The 20,134-nt window shown below is 46.9% G+C and overlaps 1 protein-coding gene across 1 annotated transcript in view; it reads left to right on the top strand.

The window, feature by feature from the left end:
• Positions 1–2,715, top strand: part of LOC144817776 (disintegrin and metalloproteinase domain-containing protein 33-like) — a 565,915-nt gene extending 563,200 nt beyond the window's left edge. The window contains exons 24-25 of the mRNA XM_078674583.1: positions 960–977; positions 2,524–2,715. Of these exons, the coding sequence (XP_078530709.1) occupies positions 960–977; positions 2,524–2,575 (70 nt within the window). The 3' untranslated portion in view covers positions 2,576–2,715. The remainder of the gene's footprint in view (positions 1–959; positions 978–2,523) is intronic.
• The last annotated feature ends 17,419 nt before the right edge of the window (positions 2,716–20,134 follow it).

Raw genomic sequence — 20,134 nt, 5'->3', positions numbered from 1 at the left:
TGTATCAACCATCTTGCAATGGTAAAATTATAATAAGCTGTTGCAAAGAAAACAGGTATTGGCAAATCCAATGTGCGGCTGCGGCACCGCCAAGCGTATCACGACTTTCCTCACTGCCACAGTTTTCATGGCGGTGAGCCTGCAATGAAAACAGGGGCGGTGGGGAAATGTAGGGGGCCCTGCAGAGCCCCCTGTTGCCTCTGTGCACACGGTGTCCCCATCTGGCACACAATTTCAGCTCCCTTTACACGGTCACCAGGTGAGCAGCCTAAATCACACGGTGGCAGGGAGGTGAAAACCACTGCAAATAGTGGATTTTCAGCTCGTTTTCAGAGGCTGTAAGCGGCTGATGTCCATTAAAAGATGTGAAAACAAGCCCAGGACATCAGGGACAGCCTCAGTGATCCATTGTTTTTGTTTTTTGGGAGGGGCGTGGAGAGGGGCAGAGTGCCTCTTAGGTAGCTCTTGGCACGAGACACCCCCCCCCGCCCCCCATCCATATGTACAGTGTTATGAAACCCTATTGGGTGAAGTTTGCGCTGTATGACACAACAAATATATATATATTTTTTTTAAACTTTGGGGGAGACATAGGAAAAGTGACGCAAAAGTGGCACAAGGAACTTGTAAATCTGCCCATTTCTGTTTACTTTTCCGCTGGGGCTGAAGGTAGAGAGAATTAGAGGGGGATTGGGGAGGGGGGGGGGGGGTAGGGAGGGTTTGCACAGCTACACCGAGAGAGTGTGGCGAGAAGCCCTATTCCTAGTAAATTTGCATACTTCACGGGGGAGAGTTAGTCGACTCTCTTATTTTTAGAAAGCACATTTACTTGTTGAAAAAAAAAGCTCAGATGATATTCTGGACTGTGAATATGAGTTTATCCTGGAATGTATTTGTGTACGAAAAAAAAACTCTATATGATGCACATTCAGATAATATGTTTTTCACTTTTTTCACAGGCCTGTGCTCCCGCAAAAGTAAGTATTCCTGTCTGATTTCACGTATGCCACATAAGGCATGCGGGGCTGTATGCTGTATTCTATAATTATTCAGTAGAGCTTGCATCCTACATCTCCGCTTGCATTGTTCTGCCATCTAGTGGCTGGATCAGGAAGAGTTTTTTTTTACGTGTTTAAATTAAATGTTTCTGTGTGCTTTATGAAGGGAGCCTGTGTACTCACACCCTCATATTTAAATCACAGCCGTGAACAACAAAAGTAGTTGTGTGGCTGTGACATCAAAGCACTCGCGTCACCAGACTCCCTCCCAGACCCGAGTAAAGCACAGAAACTGCTGACAGTCGTTCTCTGTTTTTCCCGCCTCTTTCCGGTCTCTGTAGACCAGAGTTGCAGGGGGACTGGAGACAAGAGACCACATCTCACCGCCAGCCTCAGGTCTCAACAGACCAGCAGCTGAGGGGAGCTGGCACTCTGTGCTGACGTCAGATCTCCACTGTCAGCCAAGCTTTGTTTTAAACGTTTAGGTCATGGAATTCGAGCACGGATGGTGAGCAGTTATTCTTTCCCAGGTCCATCTGCTGATCCAGCCCAGGTTGTTTCTTTGAATTCTGAGACTTGTGTATTCTATTATAAAACAGGACTACAAGTCCCAGAATTCAAAGTAAAAAAACCTGGACTGGAGCAGCGCGTCATGCAAGGACCTGAAAAACGTAGCAGATATGAGCAGATTGGCAGGATGCAAGTTTATTTAGTTTCTATCCTATATTTAAGAATAGCTATAGGGCAGTGCTTAGTTTGTGAAAGAAAGACTACCATTGCCCGCAGCTCTGCTCAGAAGCCAGCGTCTGGTGCAACTAAGCATTGGCGCGCCGAATACCGAGGCTGATAGACCTATATCCTTTACCAGACACTCCCAGCCCCAAATTCTCTTTCATACAGGTTCCTGCTTTTTCCCTTCGTGAAGGTTGTCCCGTCTTTCTCTTCCTCTGTCTTTCCCATATGTGTGTTTTTCCCTGTCTTACACTCGTTAAATATATGCTGCAGGATAATAAGTACAGGTCCCAAAAAAAAGCACCAGTGACCCCCACTGGCAACCTCCGGCTCAAATTAAGCCCTGCCAGAAGGTGGTCGGGTGGGCGGAGTGTATGTATTAGATACAGCTAGAGTAAGGTCTACACCAGAAGATGGTGGGGCAGGCGGAGTGTGCAATATACAGCTGGAGGATGGTTGGATTGAGGGCGGTGAGGCCAGGTGGTGTATGTCTTCCTCTTGGCCCCTCTGCATCTGCTCAGCTCACCCATAGTGTCAACTGCATAGAGATATGTGGTCTGGGAGGGCATGCATAGCACCATTGCAGATGGGCAGCTGTCAATAACTTGGAATTTTCACATGAGGGTTCCAAGTGACATCATCAACAAATCAAGCTTCTTGTCTCTTTAACATCACTTGGAACCCATTGGTTTAAAAACAATCCTATGATACGTGTATGCGTAACTGAACATGTTACATGGGTTAATTTATCCGTGGAGCTATGTTGATCATTCTTCTTCTTTTCTCCCTTTAGGGCCGCGCCTGGAGTCAAAGTACAGTTAACGTCCTTCCCATTGCGAAAATGACATCTAAGGTCAAACAGGAAATACAGGAATTGAATAGAACTTCTTGTTGTATTTTGCACTATATGAAAATAATGGCGGAAGACAATTTTTTATAGGAAAGATTTCTGCACAGAGAGGTCTGTGACCCTTTGTGGAAGTATGGGACATGATGTAATAAACTGTAGACCACTGGGAGGATATGCCTCAGTCCTGCCGTGGGATGGTGCCTTCAACAAAATCCCAAAGGATCATCATCTCATCCATGCCACTTAGTGCCTGCGATAAAATCCCAATGATTGTCCCTCTGTGACGCTATCATTGGGTGACGATGAAGAATCTGTCGTGGATCGTCATCCCAGGGTCAATGAAAGTCCACTGCGTCATTTCTTCATGCCGTGATCTGAACCTGTGACAAAGTTATCCAGATGATCATTTTGTGCCTACAATGAAAAGGCAAAAATTTGCCTTAACAATTGAGTGACATTGAGCTATTGCTGCACAATCGAAGCGCCACTGGGCTGCGATACGGCATCTGCGATGATTTGACCCTGGTTGGCTCTCGTGGCCGAGCCACGGTTCGCAGATTACGATAAAGGCCATCGACTGATTCTGCTTCTTGTGGTGGAACCTCCAAGCCATGCCTTGATTAATGGATTGCCCAAGTCATGCGAAGAAACGGCACCCAGAGCCCAGGTCCATTGTGTGAATCCACCTTGTCGTGGCCTTTTTTCAGAGACAAACTGTGTCTAAGTCACTTAATTTGACCCTATGATGTCCCATTTTCTCAATGGGTTCAAACTTATGACAGTGGATACAATCAATGGAAGGTATTTTTCCGTGTCACCTGTTGGGTGATACCTTGTAACGCACACCATAATTCACACGTCTCTCTAGCACGTAATATCTATAGAAATGTGGTACGCCGTCTGTAATGAAAATGGACTCTTCCCATTTACAAAATCATACCGAGATGCCTGTGAACGTTTGTACCAGTGACACAAGAGATGGACTTCTGCGCAGTCCTAAACGGTGTTCATCACAAAGCTCTTTTTGCATGCAATCCTGCCACATAAGGTGTGTGCTCCACACGTACAGCGACACTACTGCGCTGGAGACTTACCCAGTGGCATGTGTTTTCCAAGGTGCTTTGCTGATGTCTAAACATTTCGCAATCCTAGTGAGGCCAAACAATAGAATAAGCAAATGATATTTATAAATTATAGGATGTGATTGATCTCAGTGGGCTGATGTGCGAGAGGAATAGAACAGATCAAGCCTCTTGATGCACAAAGTGCTCTTATTTATGATTTTCCAAAGTAAACTCATTCATGCCTTATTGACCTTTGCTGAGGACAATGTATACTTTAATTGCACAATCCTCACTTGTGTCTTGATAGGGAAGATTTCATTTTGAGTGGCTGTGAATGCCCTACTGCATGTGAACAGTAACACTTTTAGCATCCCTAAATTATTTTCCTGCATCATGAAACAGACCTTTGTCATTATGTCTTTCATGCCCCTGCATGAGAGTTTCACTGAACTGAGGGGCATATTTACTAGGAAGTGATGGAGTGCTGCATTAGCCCTCTTGGCTTAACGCAGCGCTATGCCACTTCCTAAATGCAGGGTTGCACAACATTTGCAAGGATAGGGTGCAGCATTGCGCTTCCCCCTGTGCTGGCACTGATTTTAGCCAATGCAGGCACCCTTGCACCATAAACAATCTGAAATTGCATTTTTAAACGTCTGTGTGTGCTGCTTAATGCAGCATACATAGAAACATATTTTTGTTATTGATTGTTTACATACAGGAAGGGTTATCTTCCTGCACATAAACGATCAATGGCCTTTTGCTGTTTGTATGTGTGCTGCACAACGCAGCACCCATAGACACAGCAAAAACTAGGAGAAATAAAGCAGTTCTCCTTCTGCGTCTGTTTATGACCAGGTTTTCCCTGGTCTTAATTTTAACGCTACCCCATATTTACGCTGCCCTTGTAAATATGGGGTAGCACCAATATCAATGGGTGTTGTGGTGGAACACCCACCGCAACACCCACTGCCCACCCCTTTCACGCTAAGTATAGCGTGAAAGGGGCCTTATTTACAAGGCAGTGTTAAGCCACGTTAAGTGGCTTAACGCTCCCTTGTGAACATAGCGAAGCTCCAATCGCTACCGAAATGAGTAAGTGTCTTCTGTGAATACCAAAATGAGTAAGTACCTTCTGTGAATACGTAAATGGTAGTAAGTTTAGGATTTTGTCTTAAGTTAGTTCTGTGAATCGGGCCCTATATGTGCTTCTATCCTATGGCACTTATGAAAAGACAGACGGGATATCCGTCACATTTGTGATGAAGTAATACACCTTAGTGAAAGTGCTTATATCCTATGGCACTTGCGAAAAGGCAGGCGGGATATCCGTCACATTTGTGATGAAGTAATACTTCTTAGCACAAGTGCATTATCTCCAATGATACTAGTGAAAAGGCAGACGGGAGATCCATCACGTTTGTGATGGAGTAATACACCTTAGTACAAGTGCATTATATCCTATGGTACTGGTGAAAAGGCAGATGGGAGATCCGTCACGTTTGTGATGGAGTAACACTCCTTAGTACAACTTCAATATATCCTATCCAATGATACTAGGGAAAAGGCAGACAGGAGATCCGTCACATTTGTGATGGAGTAATACTTCTGCCAAACTCTAAATCAGGCCCTCAGAGTACAGCTCTTTCATCCAGGGGGCTCAATAATGCTCACGGGTCAAGTGGTCGTAACACTTCGATCTGCATCAGGAGAAGATTGTTTTTAGAACGTGGAGGCTTTATTCACTCAGAGAGTCTTTGTTCTAAATGATGAAAACTCAACGGAAATAGTTTGCTCTAACAGATGAAACATAGTTGACACCTTCTTTGTATAAAAAATAATGCCCCTTCCAAAACATGTACAAATAAAATGACATGGAATATGACAGCAAGTGAAACAATCATGCATAACTCATTGAGATTTAAATAAATCATGGAGATCACAATGGCATACATACAATAAATGAAGACAAGTACAGATAAAAGATAGTTTGTGCTGGTTTAGGCACACAGTTGTTTGTCACAATATCAAGTCATAAATATCAACCTGCAAAAATAAAGATTCAAAAATATCAAATGCCGTTATACAATCAAGGTCAGTAATTATATGTACACATAGATTTACAATGCTTCAAGGTACATAGAGGTGGAGGTATGCATAGTAAATCTGATACTTAAACAATCCATACTTACCTTGATGATATAGAGGTATCGATATTCTGGAGTGCATATTTTTGGACGGTCCTTATTAGAAACTCCATATTTTGGTAGCACACCATGTATGCAGTCCTTTTCTTTCTACAGTGTTATTCCTTTCTTACAATCAGTTTAAGTTTGACTCATAATCTTGACACATTTAAACAAATCCTATTTCTCTTCAATAGTAAAGGGATTGTAGACTTTCAGCATACCATAAACATAATTCTCAATTACTATTTAAAAAGACAAAGATATTGCTCATTCTCAAGTTTCAGTTTCATCCCAATACTCCAAAAAATCCAAATCATGACCTTCTCTTGTTGGTTTGAAGACCAATGAGGCGTAAGCTTCATCCAAAGAACTAAAGGGCGTTCAGGGTAAAGAGAGATACTTTCTATATATAACCTGTTGAATTAGGATGTTGTGTGCTTGTGGGTGGGAGATTTGGCAGAGCGGTGTTTATCTTGGTTACTATTCCAGTATGTGGTTATATCGGTACCTGCATTTGCCAACTTGAGATATAGCAAGCAAGTATACGTTCACCCACCAATGTTCGTTGAGCTAATCAACTTTGAGTAATACAGACACATCAACTTACATTTCCTTTACTTTAGTCTTTTTTTTTTATCTTACTCCCAAATGTTCTTCGGGCCCCATCCCTGAGGACATGACATGGCCCACTGGAGTAAATTGATATAACATTTAAAAAAAAAAAAAAATAATTATTCAATTAGTGGTTGAAGTATGTATTCAGTAATGTGGTTCCGGATAGGACTTTCTTTTTCCCACAGTGTTACAAATGATTCCCAATATTGCCATTCTCAACCCATTCCTTAATTGTTTCTTCTTGTTGTCAAATGTTAAGAAAATTCAATAGTTTAACAGTTTGTTCGACAGTCCTGAAATAAATGGTTTTCCCATGAATGTCATGTGACCCCAGCCCACTCTTGAAAAACGGGCTGATAGAGGTGCATTCGGTACGTGCATGTTTACAAATTATATGATAGGATCCAGAGAGGTTTACTTTTTTTAATTCTTGAAAATGTTAATTAAATGAGAATGTAATCGCTGATGTGAACTATTTTGTACTTGGACATCCAACTGTGGAGGTTAATAAATACATTTACAGTTTTTACAACTGAGTGTCTGTCTCTGTCTCAATTATTTCAGTAAACACTTTTAAACATATTGGGCATATCATGTAAAAAGTCTTTGTTACAAATTTTAACAGAAAATGTCATTGCCTAAACCTGCTATGCAGTTGTGTTATAGTTAAGTAGTAATCTGCATGGAGGGTAGAAAGTTGAACACTTGAGTGATTTTGTTGCTACTGAACTGCTTCTACAGATCACAGTTAGTACCTATTAGCATCTGCTGTTTGTCTAGTAACTACTTTATAAATAATGAAGGGGCATATTAAAAACGGCCAGCGATAATTATCCCTGGCCGTGCTAAGCGATAATTAGATTATCGCAGGCTATCTCTCCTTTTTATCACCCTGGTAGCGCGTAATTAACAACGCGTTACTCCAGGGTGATAAAAATTCCAGAAATAGCGAGGTTATATCCCTTTTGCAGGGAACGTCGCTGGTTTTTCAGTGATGTTCCCTGCAAAAGGGAGATAACCTTGCTGATACGACCCACAGGGTCGTATCAGCACAACCCTATGTTAGGGGTGGCTAAGTCAAGAATTTAGCAGACATTAGTTTTTGGAGAAAACAGCAGTTTTCTCCAAAAACGAACGTCTGCTAAAATGCTAGGGGATCCTTGCCTGTAGCGCGAAGCCGCGCTATTGATGTCCTGACATGTATTGTATTTCAGGAACGCCCACTTTGCATCTCATTAGAGATGCAAAGGTAGGCGTAGTGCAAAAGGGTGCTAACATGCATATTCACATGTTAGCACCCTCTTGTTGATAGGGCAATGGTTTTATCTTAGCTTTTCTGACTTTTAAGAGCGAGGTACACACACATAGAAGTGGAGAGGAATAGAGGGTGAGATGGAAACCAGGGCACGGGAGGGAGATATACACAAGGGGTCAGAGGTGGAACGAGATAGAGAGGGGGAGAAGGAAACCAGGGCAGAGGGAAAGAGACACCGCTGGAAGTCAGAAGGGGGTCGAGAGAGAGGGGGAAATGGATACAAGGGCAGAGCGAGACACACACAAGGATTAGAAGGGGAGCGAGCGAGAGAGAGAAGGAAACAAGGGCAGGGAGAGAGAAACTCATGGAGGTCAGAAGGGGAGAGAGAGAGACAGGGAAGGGGGAAACAAGGGCAGAGAGAGAGACACGGGGCAGTGGAGCGAGATAGTGAGTGAGAGGGGAACAAGCATGGAGGTCATAAGGGGAGAGAGAGACAGGGCAGAGAGATATACACAGGTGTTCAGAAGTGTCCTCTTACAGACAGGTCAATTCTCATGTGAATCATCTGTGGCAGTGTAAGGAGACTGAAGGAATACAATCCCTCGCTAAACAAAAATGTACGCTTTGATTCCGTGCTTTAACCTCGCAAATAGAGTCCGAAGCTAAACCAGGACTGTTAAGGATGCGAGCTTCTCCCAGGTCTTAGGACAGTATAAACTTCTAAGAAAGAAGAAACATACGCCCTAAATGGGAAGAAAATAAAACCACTGCTATAAGCATATGTAGTTGCTGGTGTCTAATCCTAGAAAGCAAGCCAATCTGAAAGGAAAGCTGCCCGTCAACGGTCACGTGACGCACTCATGGGAAGCGCCGGATGGCGCGTGGTGGGCTGCACAATAGCTTGTTCATGGTCCACGACCCTCAGTGCACTTCACTGCACTCAGTGCCGTCTACTCGAGGTTGTGAACTATGCCACCAGAAGGCGTTGTTTAAATAAATACATAAGGTGCACTGTCCATTTAGGAGCAGGTCACAGAGGTAAAATAACAACAAGCCAAGGGTTGTGTTTAAAGTAAAAAAAAAAAACGAGACACGGCCTGAGGCCGTGAAAGTGAAAGTCCGTGAAACTGCAGGGAGAGAGAGGGGAGGTGCTGGCGGCTGGGGAGGGGGTGGAGAAATGCGAGCCTGGCGGCCGTGAAACTGCAGGGAGAGAGAGGGGAGGTGCTGGCGGCTGGGGAGGGGGAGGAGAAATGCGAGCAAGGCTGTGTGCGGGGAGAGAGAGGGGAGGTGCTGGCGGCACCAAGCTGGGGAACAGATGGCAAAGACTGGCGATTTGATGCTGTGCACGCGCATTTTAACTCATTGAGCTTGCGCATTGAGCTAAAAGCGCACATGCACTGCATCAAATCGCCAGTCTAGTTAAACTCTGTTTAAGCCCCTATAGTCTCGCTCCGCTCAATGCGCATGCGCATTGGCAGGCGAGACCTAAAAAAAAGCAAGGCTCTTTTCTGTCACAAAATTATTCAAGCCCTCCAGCACAGGGGCACCTGAAAAGCAGGGAAGCCCCTGCTATTACTAACCTACTTAGCCCTCCCCAGACCTTTAGCTGAGGAGCACATTAACAGAGGTAAGGCCCCTGCAATTCAATTAGTAAATTAATCAGCCCTCTCCAGCCCTCCAGGCCTCAGGGCAATGTGCTGGCAGGGGAGCACAAAACACAGCTGCTGGGTCATCCATGGTAGCCAGGTAGCCAGGGGGAGGCTGAGGTGAAGATGGTGCGAGTTCCAAACATCACCTGGCCCCCACAGCGAGACCCATTCTTCTGCCCACTATGCCCTGAATGTGAAGGGCTGTGGGTGAGGTGTTAAGACTAACACTGTTTCTGGGCAATACCTGGCCCCCAGGGAGGCCGATTCTTGCAAACAATCACCCCTACCCAGCCCAGCCTCAGCGTGATTGCTTGGCAGGGCAGGCGTGAAGGAGAGGCCACAACTGATGATTGCTGTACGGCCCCACAGCGAGGCTGATTTCAGTTCTCTGTGGGCAGGCTTTTTTCTCCCCTTTCCCAGTCCACTCTCTGTGGACTGGGAAAGGGGGAAAAAAACAGCCCACAGAGGGCACTGAGACACCGGCCCTTCGACTGATTCCCGAACGCCCGCGTTGCCAATCCGCCCCTGGCTGTAACAGGAACAGAGATATAGCGCTAGCTCGGGCCAAAAATACTGGAGCGCTTTACATGAGCACAGGTTTAGTGCACCCGGACACGTGAATTAGTATTTATTTTCTTGGGGCCTCATTTATGAGGCCTTGCGTCAGTTTTGCGCTTCCGATGCGTCACTTTTTGTGACGCATCGGCGGCGTAAGACATGCCTCCTGTTGCGCACTATTTAGAAAGTGACGCATCTAAGCAGATGCGTCACTTTGTAAACCCCTGCGCTACATTATACCTGCGTCAGGTATAATGTATGCAGAGGGGACGTTCCCCTGCAAAAAGCCTCGTAATAGTGACGCAGTGAAATATATGAGATTTCACTGCGTCACTTTTAGGACTCTGTTGCGTCAAAATCTTGCGCCTGCCTCACAGGAGGCGTAAGACTGACGCAAGCCCTTTCACATGGGGCTTTCCCCATGTGAAAGGACGCATTGCTGGAGTTGCGTCACTTTTGTGACACACCCCAGCAATGCGTGACTTTTGCGCTTACAGATACGTCAGAAATACTGACGTATCTGTAACTCCTTGCGACATGATGCGTCATACTGTAAAGATGACGCATCAATCATGTCGCATAGAGTGCGCACTGAGAAGTGACGCATCGATGCTTTCACGCAGCGATGCGTCATTTCTCATAAATGAGGCCCCAGGTGATTAAGAGATTTGCCCAGATTCACCAGCTATCGAGCACCTGACGGAGGGCCTGAGGCCCGGGGACATCCAGGGGCCTTATTTATGAAGGCCTTGCGCCGCCGGTGCGTCCCTTTTTCCCATTTTAAAAGTGGCGCACCGGCGGCGCAAGGCCTTCATAAATAAGGCCCCAGGTGTGTCTGCAGTTCGGTGGGCAGTGGGGCTGTTAAGAAGAAGCCAGCACCCACCACAAGTTGCCTGCCCCCTATTCCTCTGCCCCATCAAAGCCAGTGAGTACAGGACAAGCGGCCGCATCACCGAACCGAGCGTGGTTCCAAAAGGAAGGACAAGGACCGCAGACAGATATAATTTGCACTGCATCGCCATCTAGTGGCCGTTTCGCGCTACCACGGCTAGAATAAAGAATCATATGGCCAAGCATGCAAGCAAAGGGAACCCATTGCTGCAGCATGCAATAAGTACCAGCCAAGAAGGTTATCCATGTGTTCTAAAATAAAATAAGTTAAAGAACACAACCAGTGCCAACAGCAGCACAGAACTGGTTCTTGCAGCACAACACAATTGAGGGACAATGTTGCATTAAAAAAAGAAAAAAAAAGGAAAAGAGAGGCAACACTGGACAAGGACACAGTGAGGGCTGACAAGTGCACAAAGTGAGTGCGCAGAAAAGCCACCATGCCAGAGTGCTGCCAAGCCACTACACAGCTTTAAGGATGAAGAGATAATGCACAGCTAGGCGCCAGGAGTTCAGGAACACAGCGCCAAGCACGTGCGCAGCAACACAGTGAGTGCATGAAGTAACACAACACTGCACCTAAAACGGCAAGCGCCCACACCTACTGTACTGGTCACTGCGCAGCCCAAACACAAGGAGAGGACAGAGTGGGAGACACTGAGCAATGCTCAAGACGTCACATTAATAGATAAATCAGAATAGTGCCACCTGCCCCATGGACTGCATTTCAGATTGACATAGAGAGACTGCTCACTCTACAGAAAGCCTGCCCAGGCGCCGCCACGTTACATCCAGCCCAAGAAGAAAGGCTTAAAGTCCACAGCAGCCACGTCGACAAGAATCAGTCTCAGCAAGGTGATCACTGATCGAGCAGCAGCTCAAGGGACGCCACACCCGCCAAAAGTGCAAGAAAAGACAATGCGCAGAAACACGCCAGAAGTTCAGGGCACAATAGCTGAAAGCTTGCAAGTAGCCCCAAACTGCCTCAGCTACGAAAGACACTGCCAAGAAGCCCAGAGAAGCATCAAGGCGCCAAGTAAGGTCCAGTGAAGGGGATAGGACCGAGAAGCGTTTGCAGAGAGCACAATCCCAAGTGGCTGGGTGACGCCATCGCAAGCAAGGAAGAAGAGCAAGCCCGCCGAGAAGTACAAGATAGGCTGGTGCAGAGCACGCACCCCCAGCGGCTGCCAAACGCCACCACACGCGAGAAGAGCGCCACACGCCCCTGGTGGTGAACGACCACCACCGCAAGAAGGAAGAACAGTCACGCCCAGTGCCAGAAGAGGGCGCCCAGGAAAAGATGCGGCATGCGCAGTTCAAGGTGCGTGACAAATGCACCCAGAAGCGTGTCAGCATGAATTAATGCCCAGGAGGAAAAGAGACCCCTCCAAAAGAAAGAAGCACTGCTGGAGACAGCAGGGAGATCCTTTACATCTCCACAGCCGCAACAAAGCCTGGAAGGGGCCAAACTCAGCACAGCGTCCTCCCTCACACTGCCTCAAACATGAGTCGTCAGTGACCCAAGGCTGACGTGAGGAGAATTGCCCACCACAAGTGGCCAGCCACAGCTCACCACTGCCCGTGGAAGTCATTCCCTGGAGAGGGAACACCCAGAGAAGGAGCGTTGAGAAGCTGCCAGAAAAGGAGCACCCGATATAAGTGGCTGCTTGCCATGCAGCCGAGAAGAGCAACTGAAGATTCGCCCGTATGGTCCGGAGACCGTTGAAGGTAATAGGCCTGTTGGCCTTGTTAGAACATGGTGCATGTCACTGCACCCGGAGGAGAAGCAGAAGAAGTGTGGAGATAGAGTGGCGACCGTGTCACCCCAAAGAGCTGGACAAACATAGGTGTGTCAAAGACAATGAGAGGAGAAGCATGAGGACTCGTAGCACCAAGCGCTAACCGCGTTGCTCCCATCGCTTCACAGTGAGACCGTCCAGCCTGAGCGTCGGCAGGTGGAGTCGAAGGGCATCCCTGCCCCTGATCGCAAATGCTAGAGGTGCAAGAGAAGATTCCGAAGAGGTAGTCAAGTGACTACAACGTTCATCCAGAAACCTCCTCTCCTAAGTAACCATCGCCACCTGTCATCCAGGTTCAATGGCAGCTAGATCACTAGTGCCAAACCTGCCGAACTCAGAGGCTAACTGCTAACCCGAACTGCGGGAGAGAGAGCATGTCCTGACCAAGACCCATACACCCTTAAGGTTTGTACGAGAGACTGGCTACTGGCTCATCAGCGGGTTGCAGCTGCCCCCAGTCGGCACATATGCAACCCCAATCGCAGCCCAACAGCAGTCACGTGGCAAGCCCAAAGAAGGGTCTCCCCAGGCCGGAGAGCTGAAGGAGACATTGCCCCACCTACAGGTCACCGGACACAGCAAGACAGCCTAAGAGAGACTTCGGGCGATCTAGAAACAATCCAGTGAACTTTCACCATGGATTCCCACCATGATCTTGACACACCCAGTAAATGTACTATTGTTACACACCACATACCATCATCCAGGTCGGCGGACGGAAGTCTCGAGCGACTAAAGGACATGATTACACTGGCATGTTCCTAGTGCGCAGATGACATCTTCAAGCAAGAGTTTGTGTCCTGAACTGATCAGGTTAAATGATGAACATCTGTTGAGAGCATCCTGCCACAGTCGAACTCACCAGCCCTTGTCGACCGTCTTCCTGATGCCGGGCTCGAGAAACTGATGGACCCTGTGGTGTACATTTCACTGATAGTTATTCTTACAGGTTGAACTTTTGAGTTTTTATTTTCATTAAAGTTTTGGAGGAATGTTGTGTCCTGCGAGACACGGTCTAGTGTCTCGACAGGCACTGGTTTAGTAACCACTCCCCCTATGGGAGTGGGCACACAGACACCCCACACCCATCCACCACCGGAGTCACGAGTGATGTGACCCGGCTAATAAATGGGCCAGTGTGCACGTGCTCGTGGCCAGTGGATGAACGATAGCCAAGGTGTCTGCGTCAGTCATTAATCAGCATGTGGGCCTAGGGCCCATGACATAACAAGGGAGAGCGCATCGCTGTGGAGAGGCAAGAGCTGAGGGACACATGGTGCGGAAATGTGCCCACTTTGAGTGCTTTGCCTGTTGCTTGATTACCGCTGGGGTGAACGTTACGTGGGCAAACAGCTTCTGGTGCTTGTCCCCGCCTCCCCGTTGAGTGCTTCAGGGGCTGTGGTTGAGAAGAAGGAGATCACCCCGGCGGCTAACGTCATTTAGCCGGGCCATGAGAAGTTTTCCCTCTCGTCGTCTCCTGGTGCTGCGACTGCGCTGCCTTCTGGGGTGTACGCGGGAAAGTGGCTAGTGCGGCAGTAAACTCTTACAGGGGTAGTTTTCCCTCACTCACTAAGGAACGACCACTACCTAGAGTGTTGTCTCGTTACACCGGCTTTTCTTTCCCATCGGCTCCGGAGTCTTCTGTCTTCCAGCGCACAGGCTTCCTGAGATGGGGAAGAGCAAGGACGGCCATGGGACAGTGGGACATATTACCAAGCAATAGCGATAATTATCGCTATTGCTTGGTTAGAGACAAAATTTTACCGCAAAGCTGCGGCGATTTTTATCGCAGATAAACCTTGGTATTACCAAGGTTTATCGCAAATGTGATAAAAAACGGTCACAATGCATGAATATCGCTGAAAAGTCAGCGATATTCATGCATTACCGAGCTAATGCTCTTAGCCATGTTATCCACCTCCCATTGGATAACATGGCTAAGAACTGCTCAGGGGCAGGTGTTAGCTTTTGGAGATATTCGCGCTTAGCGCGAATATCTCCAAAAGTTGGTAATAGGAGATAGTGATGTTAGCGACTGTTTCCAGTCGCTAACATCTTGGCACACCCACTTTGCATGTCATTAGTGATAAATATCACTGATATGCAAAGTGGGGCCCAAGATGGTCGCTATCTCTTACTAGCTGTCGTGTTAGCGACAGCTAGGTAATAGGGAGATAATTTTATCTCCTCTTTCTTGGCTTTTAAAGCCAAAAAAGCGGAGATAAACACCCTTGATAATATGCCCCCAGTGTTCCTCAGGAGAGGGGATCGACAAGCTTAACCCTTGCAGCTCCAGTGTTCATCATAGCCTGTATAGCATTCCATTGCATCTCCTCTGCTGATTACTCTCACAACCCTGTCTAGTATTCCACGCTGACAGGCACAGCTTCACCTAAGGTGTCTTTTCTCTCTGGTGTCTTCCATCAGCATTACTTTCACCTCACGCTGATGGGCACAGCTTGTGCTTGCACACCAACACTGTGTGGGAGCCAGTCTCCGCAGGAGTCAAACAACTGTTACTGTTGTTTTTCCATTGCATCTCCATTGTTGACTACACTCACAAGCCTGTCCTGTTTTCCATGCTGACAGGCACAGCTGACACTGCAGTTCTCTGGCTCTGGAATTCAGCCTCTCACGCTGCTTTGTAGCCTGTCTCACTCTGACAGGCACAGCTTCACCTGAGGTGTCCTATTTTTGGGTGTTTTTCCATCAACACTACTTCCACCTCACGCTGACAGGCACAGCTTGTGCTTACATACCAACACTGCGTCGGAGCCAGTCTCCACAGTAGTCAATCGAGTGTTACTGTTGTGTTCCGGTAACTTTGTCCTCCTATTTATTTGACGGGCACAGAGAACATGGCTATTACAAATGGTGAACAACCGTTACAACGAAACTTTTACAACGCACTACCATTACAACGCGGTCATTACAACGCAAACTATTACAACGCATTGCTCTGGGGGGCGCTCTAGGATAGGGAATAGGTTAATTTACTATCCAATAACCTTCCCTAGTGTCTACGGGGACTGGAGTTGTAATAGTAAATTAAACTATTCACTATCCAGCACCCCAAAGCGCTATGCGTTGTAATGGACTGCGATGTAAAAAACGCGTTGTAAAGGCATGCGATGTAAAAGCATGCGTTGTAATGTCATACATCCATTACAAATATGTCACAACCGCCCCCTTTCCTCAGCGAAGTGGGGGAGCCCGTATTACCGTGGAGACAATGGTTTGGACTAATGGAGTCGTATCTAATCGCAATTGGGGGGGAGAAATGTTCTTCCCTGCGGCAACTACATACCCTACTTCATAACCTAGGCATCGAAGGGCGCAAGACCTATGATAACATTTCAACATCGGCAAATGCGGAGGAAGATAGCGACGATGAGGAGAATGTATACGTAGTAGCAGTTAACAGACTGGAAAAGCATTTTGGTAAAACTATAAATGTCGTTTTAGAAAGGCACAAGTTCTTTTCTAGGGTACAGGGCAAAAACGAGAAAGTTAAAACTTACATTGCAGCCTTGTAGGGCCTGGCCAATACGTGTGAGATTAAAGCCTTACAAGATTCCCTCATTAGAGATCTGTTGGTAAGATGCACGAAGAACACTAAAATACAGGATAGACTATTAGTTGCCAACCCAGGTCTGAAACAGGCTATAGAGATAGCAGTGGGAATTGAGCACACTGCAGATTGCATGGTAGCAATGAAAGAGGATGGGGACAAGCATGCAGAGGTTAATGCTATAAGTAAACAGGAGGCCAGCAAAGAGAGCAAGAGTAAGGTACCTAATGTCCCTCCAGCAAGCACCAAGCTGAAGTGTTACCGGTGTGGCAGCCCGAGTCATTTAGCTAATTATGTAGGGTGCCAAGCCAGATCTGTCACATGTCACAAGTGTGGTAGAAGGGGACATTTGCCTAGGGTCTGCAGAGATCAACATTCCAAAAATGTAATGTCAATAGAGCAAGAGCCAAACATGTGTTTCAACTCAAGAACTCTGATAAAAATGCGGACTTTCCTTCAGGTACCATCACTTTAGATAAGAGAGAGGTCACTGTCCTTGCGGACTCTTGCCCACCCTATACTTTGGTGGAGGCTGAGGTATTCACTAAAATGTTTCCCTCAGGCCGACAGGACATGCAACCTCCCGACATTCATCTAAGGGGGTACAATGGTGACCCCATACCCTTGATAGGTATAACCACCATGAACATAGGATTTAAAGGGAGAAGCACAGTTTGCAAAATATACATAACGCAAAAAGGATCCAACTTGTTGGGCTGGAAGCACCAAAGAGAACTTGGTATTAAGTTAGACCCCAACAGTCCTGACCAAGTTCTGTCAGTAGATCCGTCAGAAGGGGGCGCTGAAGTGTGCAGTGATTTTCCCAAAGTCTTTACGGATAAGTTAGGGCTGTTAAAAAACTACCAACACTCCATCAAGCTCAAAACTAATGCTCGTCCAGTGGCCCACAAAGTCAAGCTCATTCCACACATGATGCAGACACCCCTACGAGCTGAGTTAGACAGACTTTTGTCAAAAGGGGTCATTGAACCAATAGAAAGCTCGCAATGGTTGGCCCCTATTGTTCTTACCACCAAATCGTCCAGCAAGGAGATCAGATCATGTGTTGACCTGAGGGATTTAAACGAGAACATTTGGGTGGATAGGCATCCCTTGCCCCGGATACATGAAGTTCTTACCCTCATCAAAGGTGCAAGTTGTTTTAGTGTGTTAGATCTATCATCGGCATAACACCAGGTTGAGCTGCACCCCGACTCCCGCCACCTAACCTCGTTTATAAATCCTCTCGGGGCGTTCCAGTACATTTGCATGCCCTTTGGGCTGGCCTCAGAGGCCGCTGCCTTCCAAAGCATCATGCTACATGTATTGAAGGATATCCCAAGTACGCTATGCTTCCAGGACGACATTCTTATTTATGGGAAAGATTTGGAAGAGCACAACACCATTCTAAGAAGAGTGCTAGTTGAACTTGAGGCAGTAGGTCTAACATTGAAGAACGAAAAGTGTTGCATAGGGGTGTGATCAGTTGAGTACACTATTTCTCAAGATGGAATTAAGCCCAAGGTAGATTTGGTTGAGGCTATTCAGGGTACTCTGGCCCCTATATGTTTTGAATCATTCTTGAGTTTATCTGAGTTTTATGATAGATTTGTCCGTAACTATGCTAGTATTGTGGAGTCATTGAGAACATTGCTCAAAGAAAGAACCCTTTTTGTGTGGAACGAAGAGTGTCAGACAGCATTCATCACAGTGAAAGAGAGCATTGCCACTGCCCCATCATTGGGCAGATTTGATCCCACCAAAACCACTGTGTTATGCACTAATGCAAGTAATAAAGGGTTGGGTGCCAGTCTTACCCAAGTGGTGAATGGCAATGAGCAAGTGGTCGCCTTTGCTTCTTGCACCCTTAACGGAGCGGAAGCCAACTACTCCGTGGTGGAAAAAGAGGCACTCGCATGTGCCTGGGCCGTTAAACATTTCCATTTCTTTTTAAGAGGTATCCCCTTCACAGTGAAGACTGATCAGAAGCCCCTAATGTATGCATTCACCACAAAAGGGTCAGCGAAAACCACACGAAGGATCGCTGGATGGATCCTGGGACTGGAGGGGTACAATTTCACTGTTAAGTATATGCCAGGCAATAAAAATTTTGCAGCGGACTTTCTATCTCGCTCACCACCTGATGTTGATGATTGTGCAACCTTGGTTGAATCTGGTGAAATGATACTTCAACTGACTTGCCTTAACAAAGAGGAATGGGACAAGTGCTTACACACATATGAGGAAATAAAGGGACTCACAAACCTTATATTCAATGGTTGGCCTAAAGAAAAAAAAGAAGTCACCACGCCATTGAGCAGCTACTGAGATGTGAAACTGGAGTTGATCATTCAAGAGGGAACGGTTTGTAGGGGTCAAAAGATTGTTCCACCTGTAAAGCTGAGAACAAAAATTGTGGATCTTGCCCATATCGGTCACCTAGGGTGCAGCCTTACAAAAAATAAGATCAGGATGGACTACTGGTGGCCGAGGATAGATGCCATGGCTGAGCACACGGTAAGGGACTGTCTAGAATGTAGCCACCTGACAAAATTCATCAAGCCAGGAGCCCCCCTGTCTCTGATGTTTGTGCCTAATCGGCCATGGTCAAAGCTAGCCCTCGACATCATCGGTCCCCTCAACCTCAAAACCTTAAAAGAATGGTTCATACTAGTCATGGTGGACTAACACACCCACTGGGTGGTTTAAAAGTGTGTACACCAGATAGACACTAAGATACTCATCAGTTTCCTGAAGGATGTATTCTTCGATGAAGGTATCCCAGACATCCTGATAACAGATAACGGGGTACAATTTACATCAGATAGCCTGAGGGAGTTCATATTGGAAATGGGCATCACCCATCATAAAACAGCACTGTATTATCCTCGGGCCAACTGGTTGGTGGAATGCATGAACTGACTAGTGAAAGAATGTCTACAGCGAGCAGAGGTCTTAGGAATATCAGCAAAAGATGCATTGCAAGATACATTCTGGGCATATCGCTCAACTCCTAATTTAGTCACCAGGTTTCCCCTTTTAGCTCCTTAAAGGGAAGAGTCTCCAAAACCAGACTCTCACCTCCTTGGGAAAGACAAAACACATGTGGGGTAAACCGTGAAGAGGTCGACAAAAGAGTAAGGGGCAGATTTATGTTAACTGGCGCATCCCCAGGGATGCGCCAGTTAACATGCGCCACAGTGCACCACAGCTCCGCCACCCATGGTGCCCCGCATTTATGATGCGGCGCACCATGGGGCAAAAACGGCACAGATGCGTGACGCATCTGTGCCGTAAAGGTGACGCATTGCTGGAGTTGCGTCGCAAGCGCGACGCAGCTCCAGCAAGGCTCGGGGGTGCCCTATCTCCACAATGCTGCGTCAAGACCTACGCCTGCTTCAAGCAGGCGCAGGCTTTTGACGCAGCATTGGCCTGAAAGTGACTGAGTGAAATCTTATAGATTTCACTCAGCCACTTTTGCGAGGCGCACCTGCCCCGGAACGCCCACCCTGCGCCAGAACGCCCACAAGCAGCGCAGGGCTTTACAACGTGACGCATCTGCCTAGATGCGTCACGTTGTAAATCGTTCGTAGGGATGCGCCACGTTTACGCCGCCTTGCGTGACGCAACAGCGGCGTAAACGTGGCGCAAGTGCCTCATAAATCTGCCCCTCAGTGTTCATCAGTCAAAATATAAAAGAAGGTATGATGGAATGAAACATGAAATTGCACACTTTCAGAGAGGGTGATTGAGTTTGTGTAGACCTACCAAAACCACGAAGAAGGGAGCCTACAAGGTTCTCAGAACCCATGATGGTAACTAAAGTGGGCAGAAATATAGTCCAACTTGCCAATGGTCAAACTTGGAGCATGGACAGAATTGTCCCTCACAGACATGGGGCCTCATTTATGAAAAGTGACGCATCACTGCGTGAAAACAGCGATGCGTCACTTTTCACTGCGC

This window comes from Lissotriton helveticus, chromosome 2_1 (genome assembly GCF_964261635.1).
Source record: "Lissotriton helveticus chromosome 2_1, aLisHel1.1, whole genome shotgun sequence".
NCBI classification, from domain to species: Eukaryota; Metazoa; Chordata; class Amphibia; order Caudata; family Salamandridae; genus Lissotriton; species Lissotriton helveticus.
Note: the sequence above shows the minus strand (reverse complement) of the source record. Positions and strands in the feature narration are given on the sequence as shown.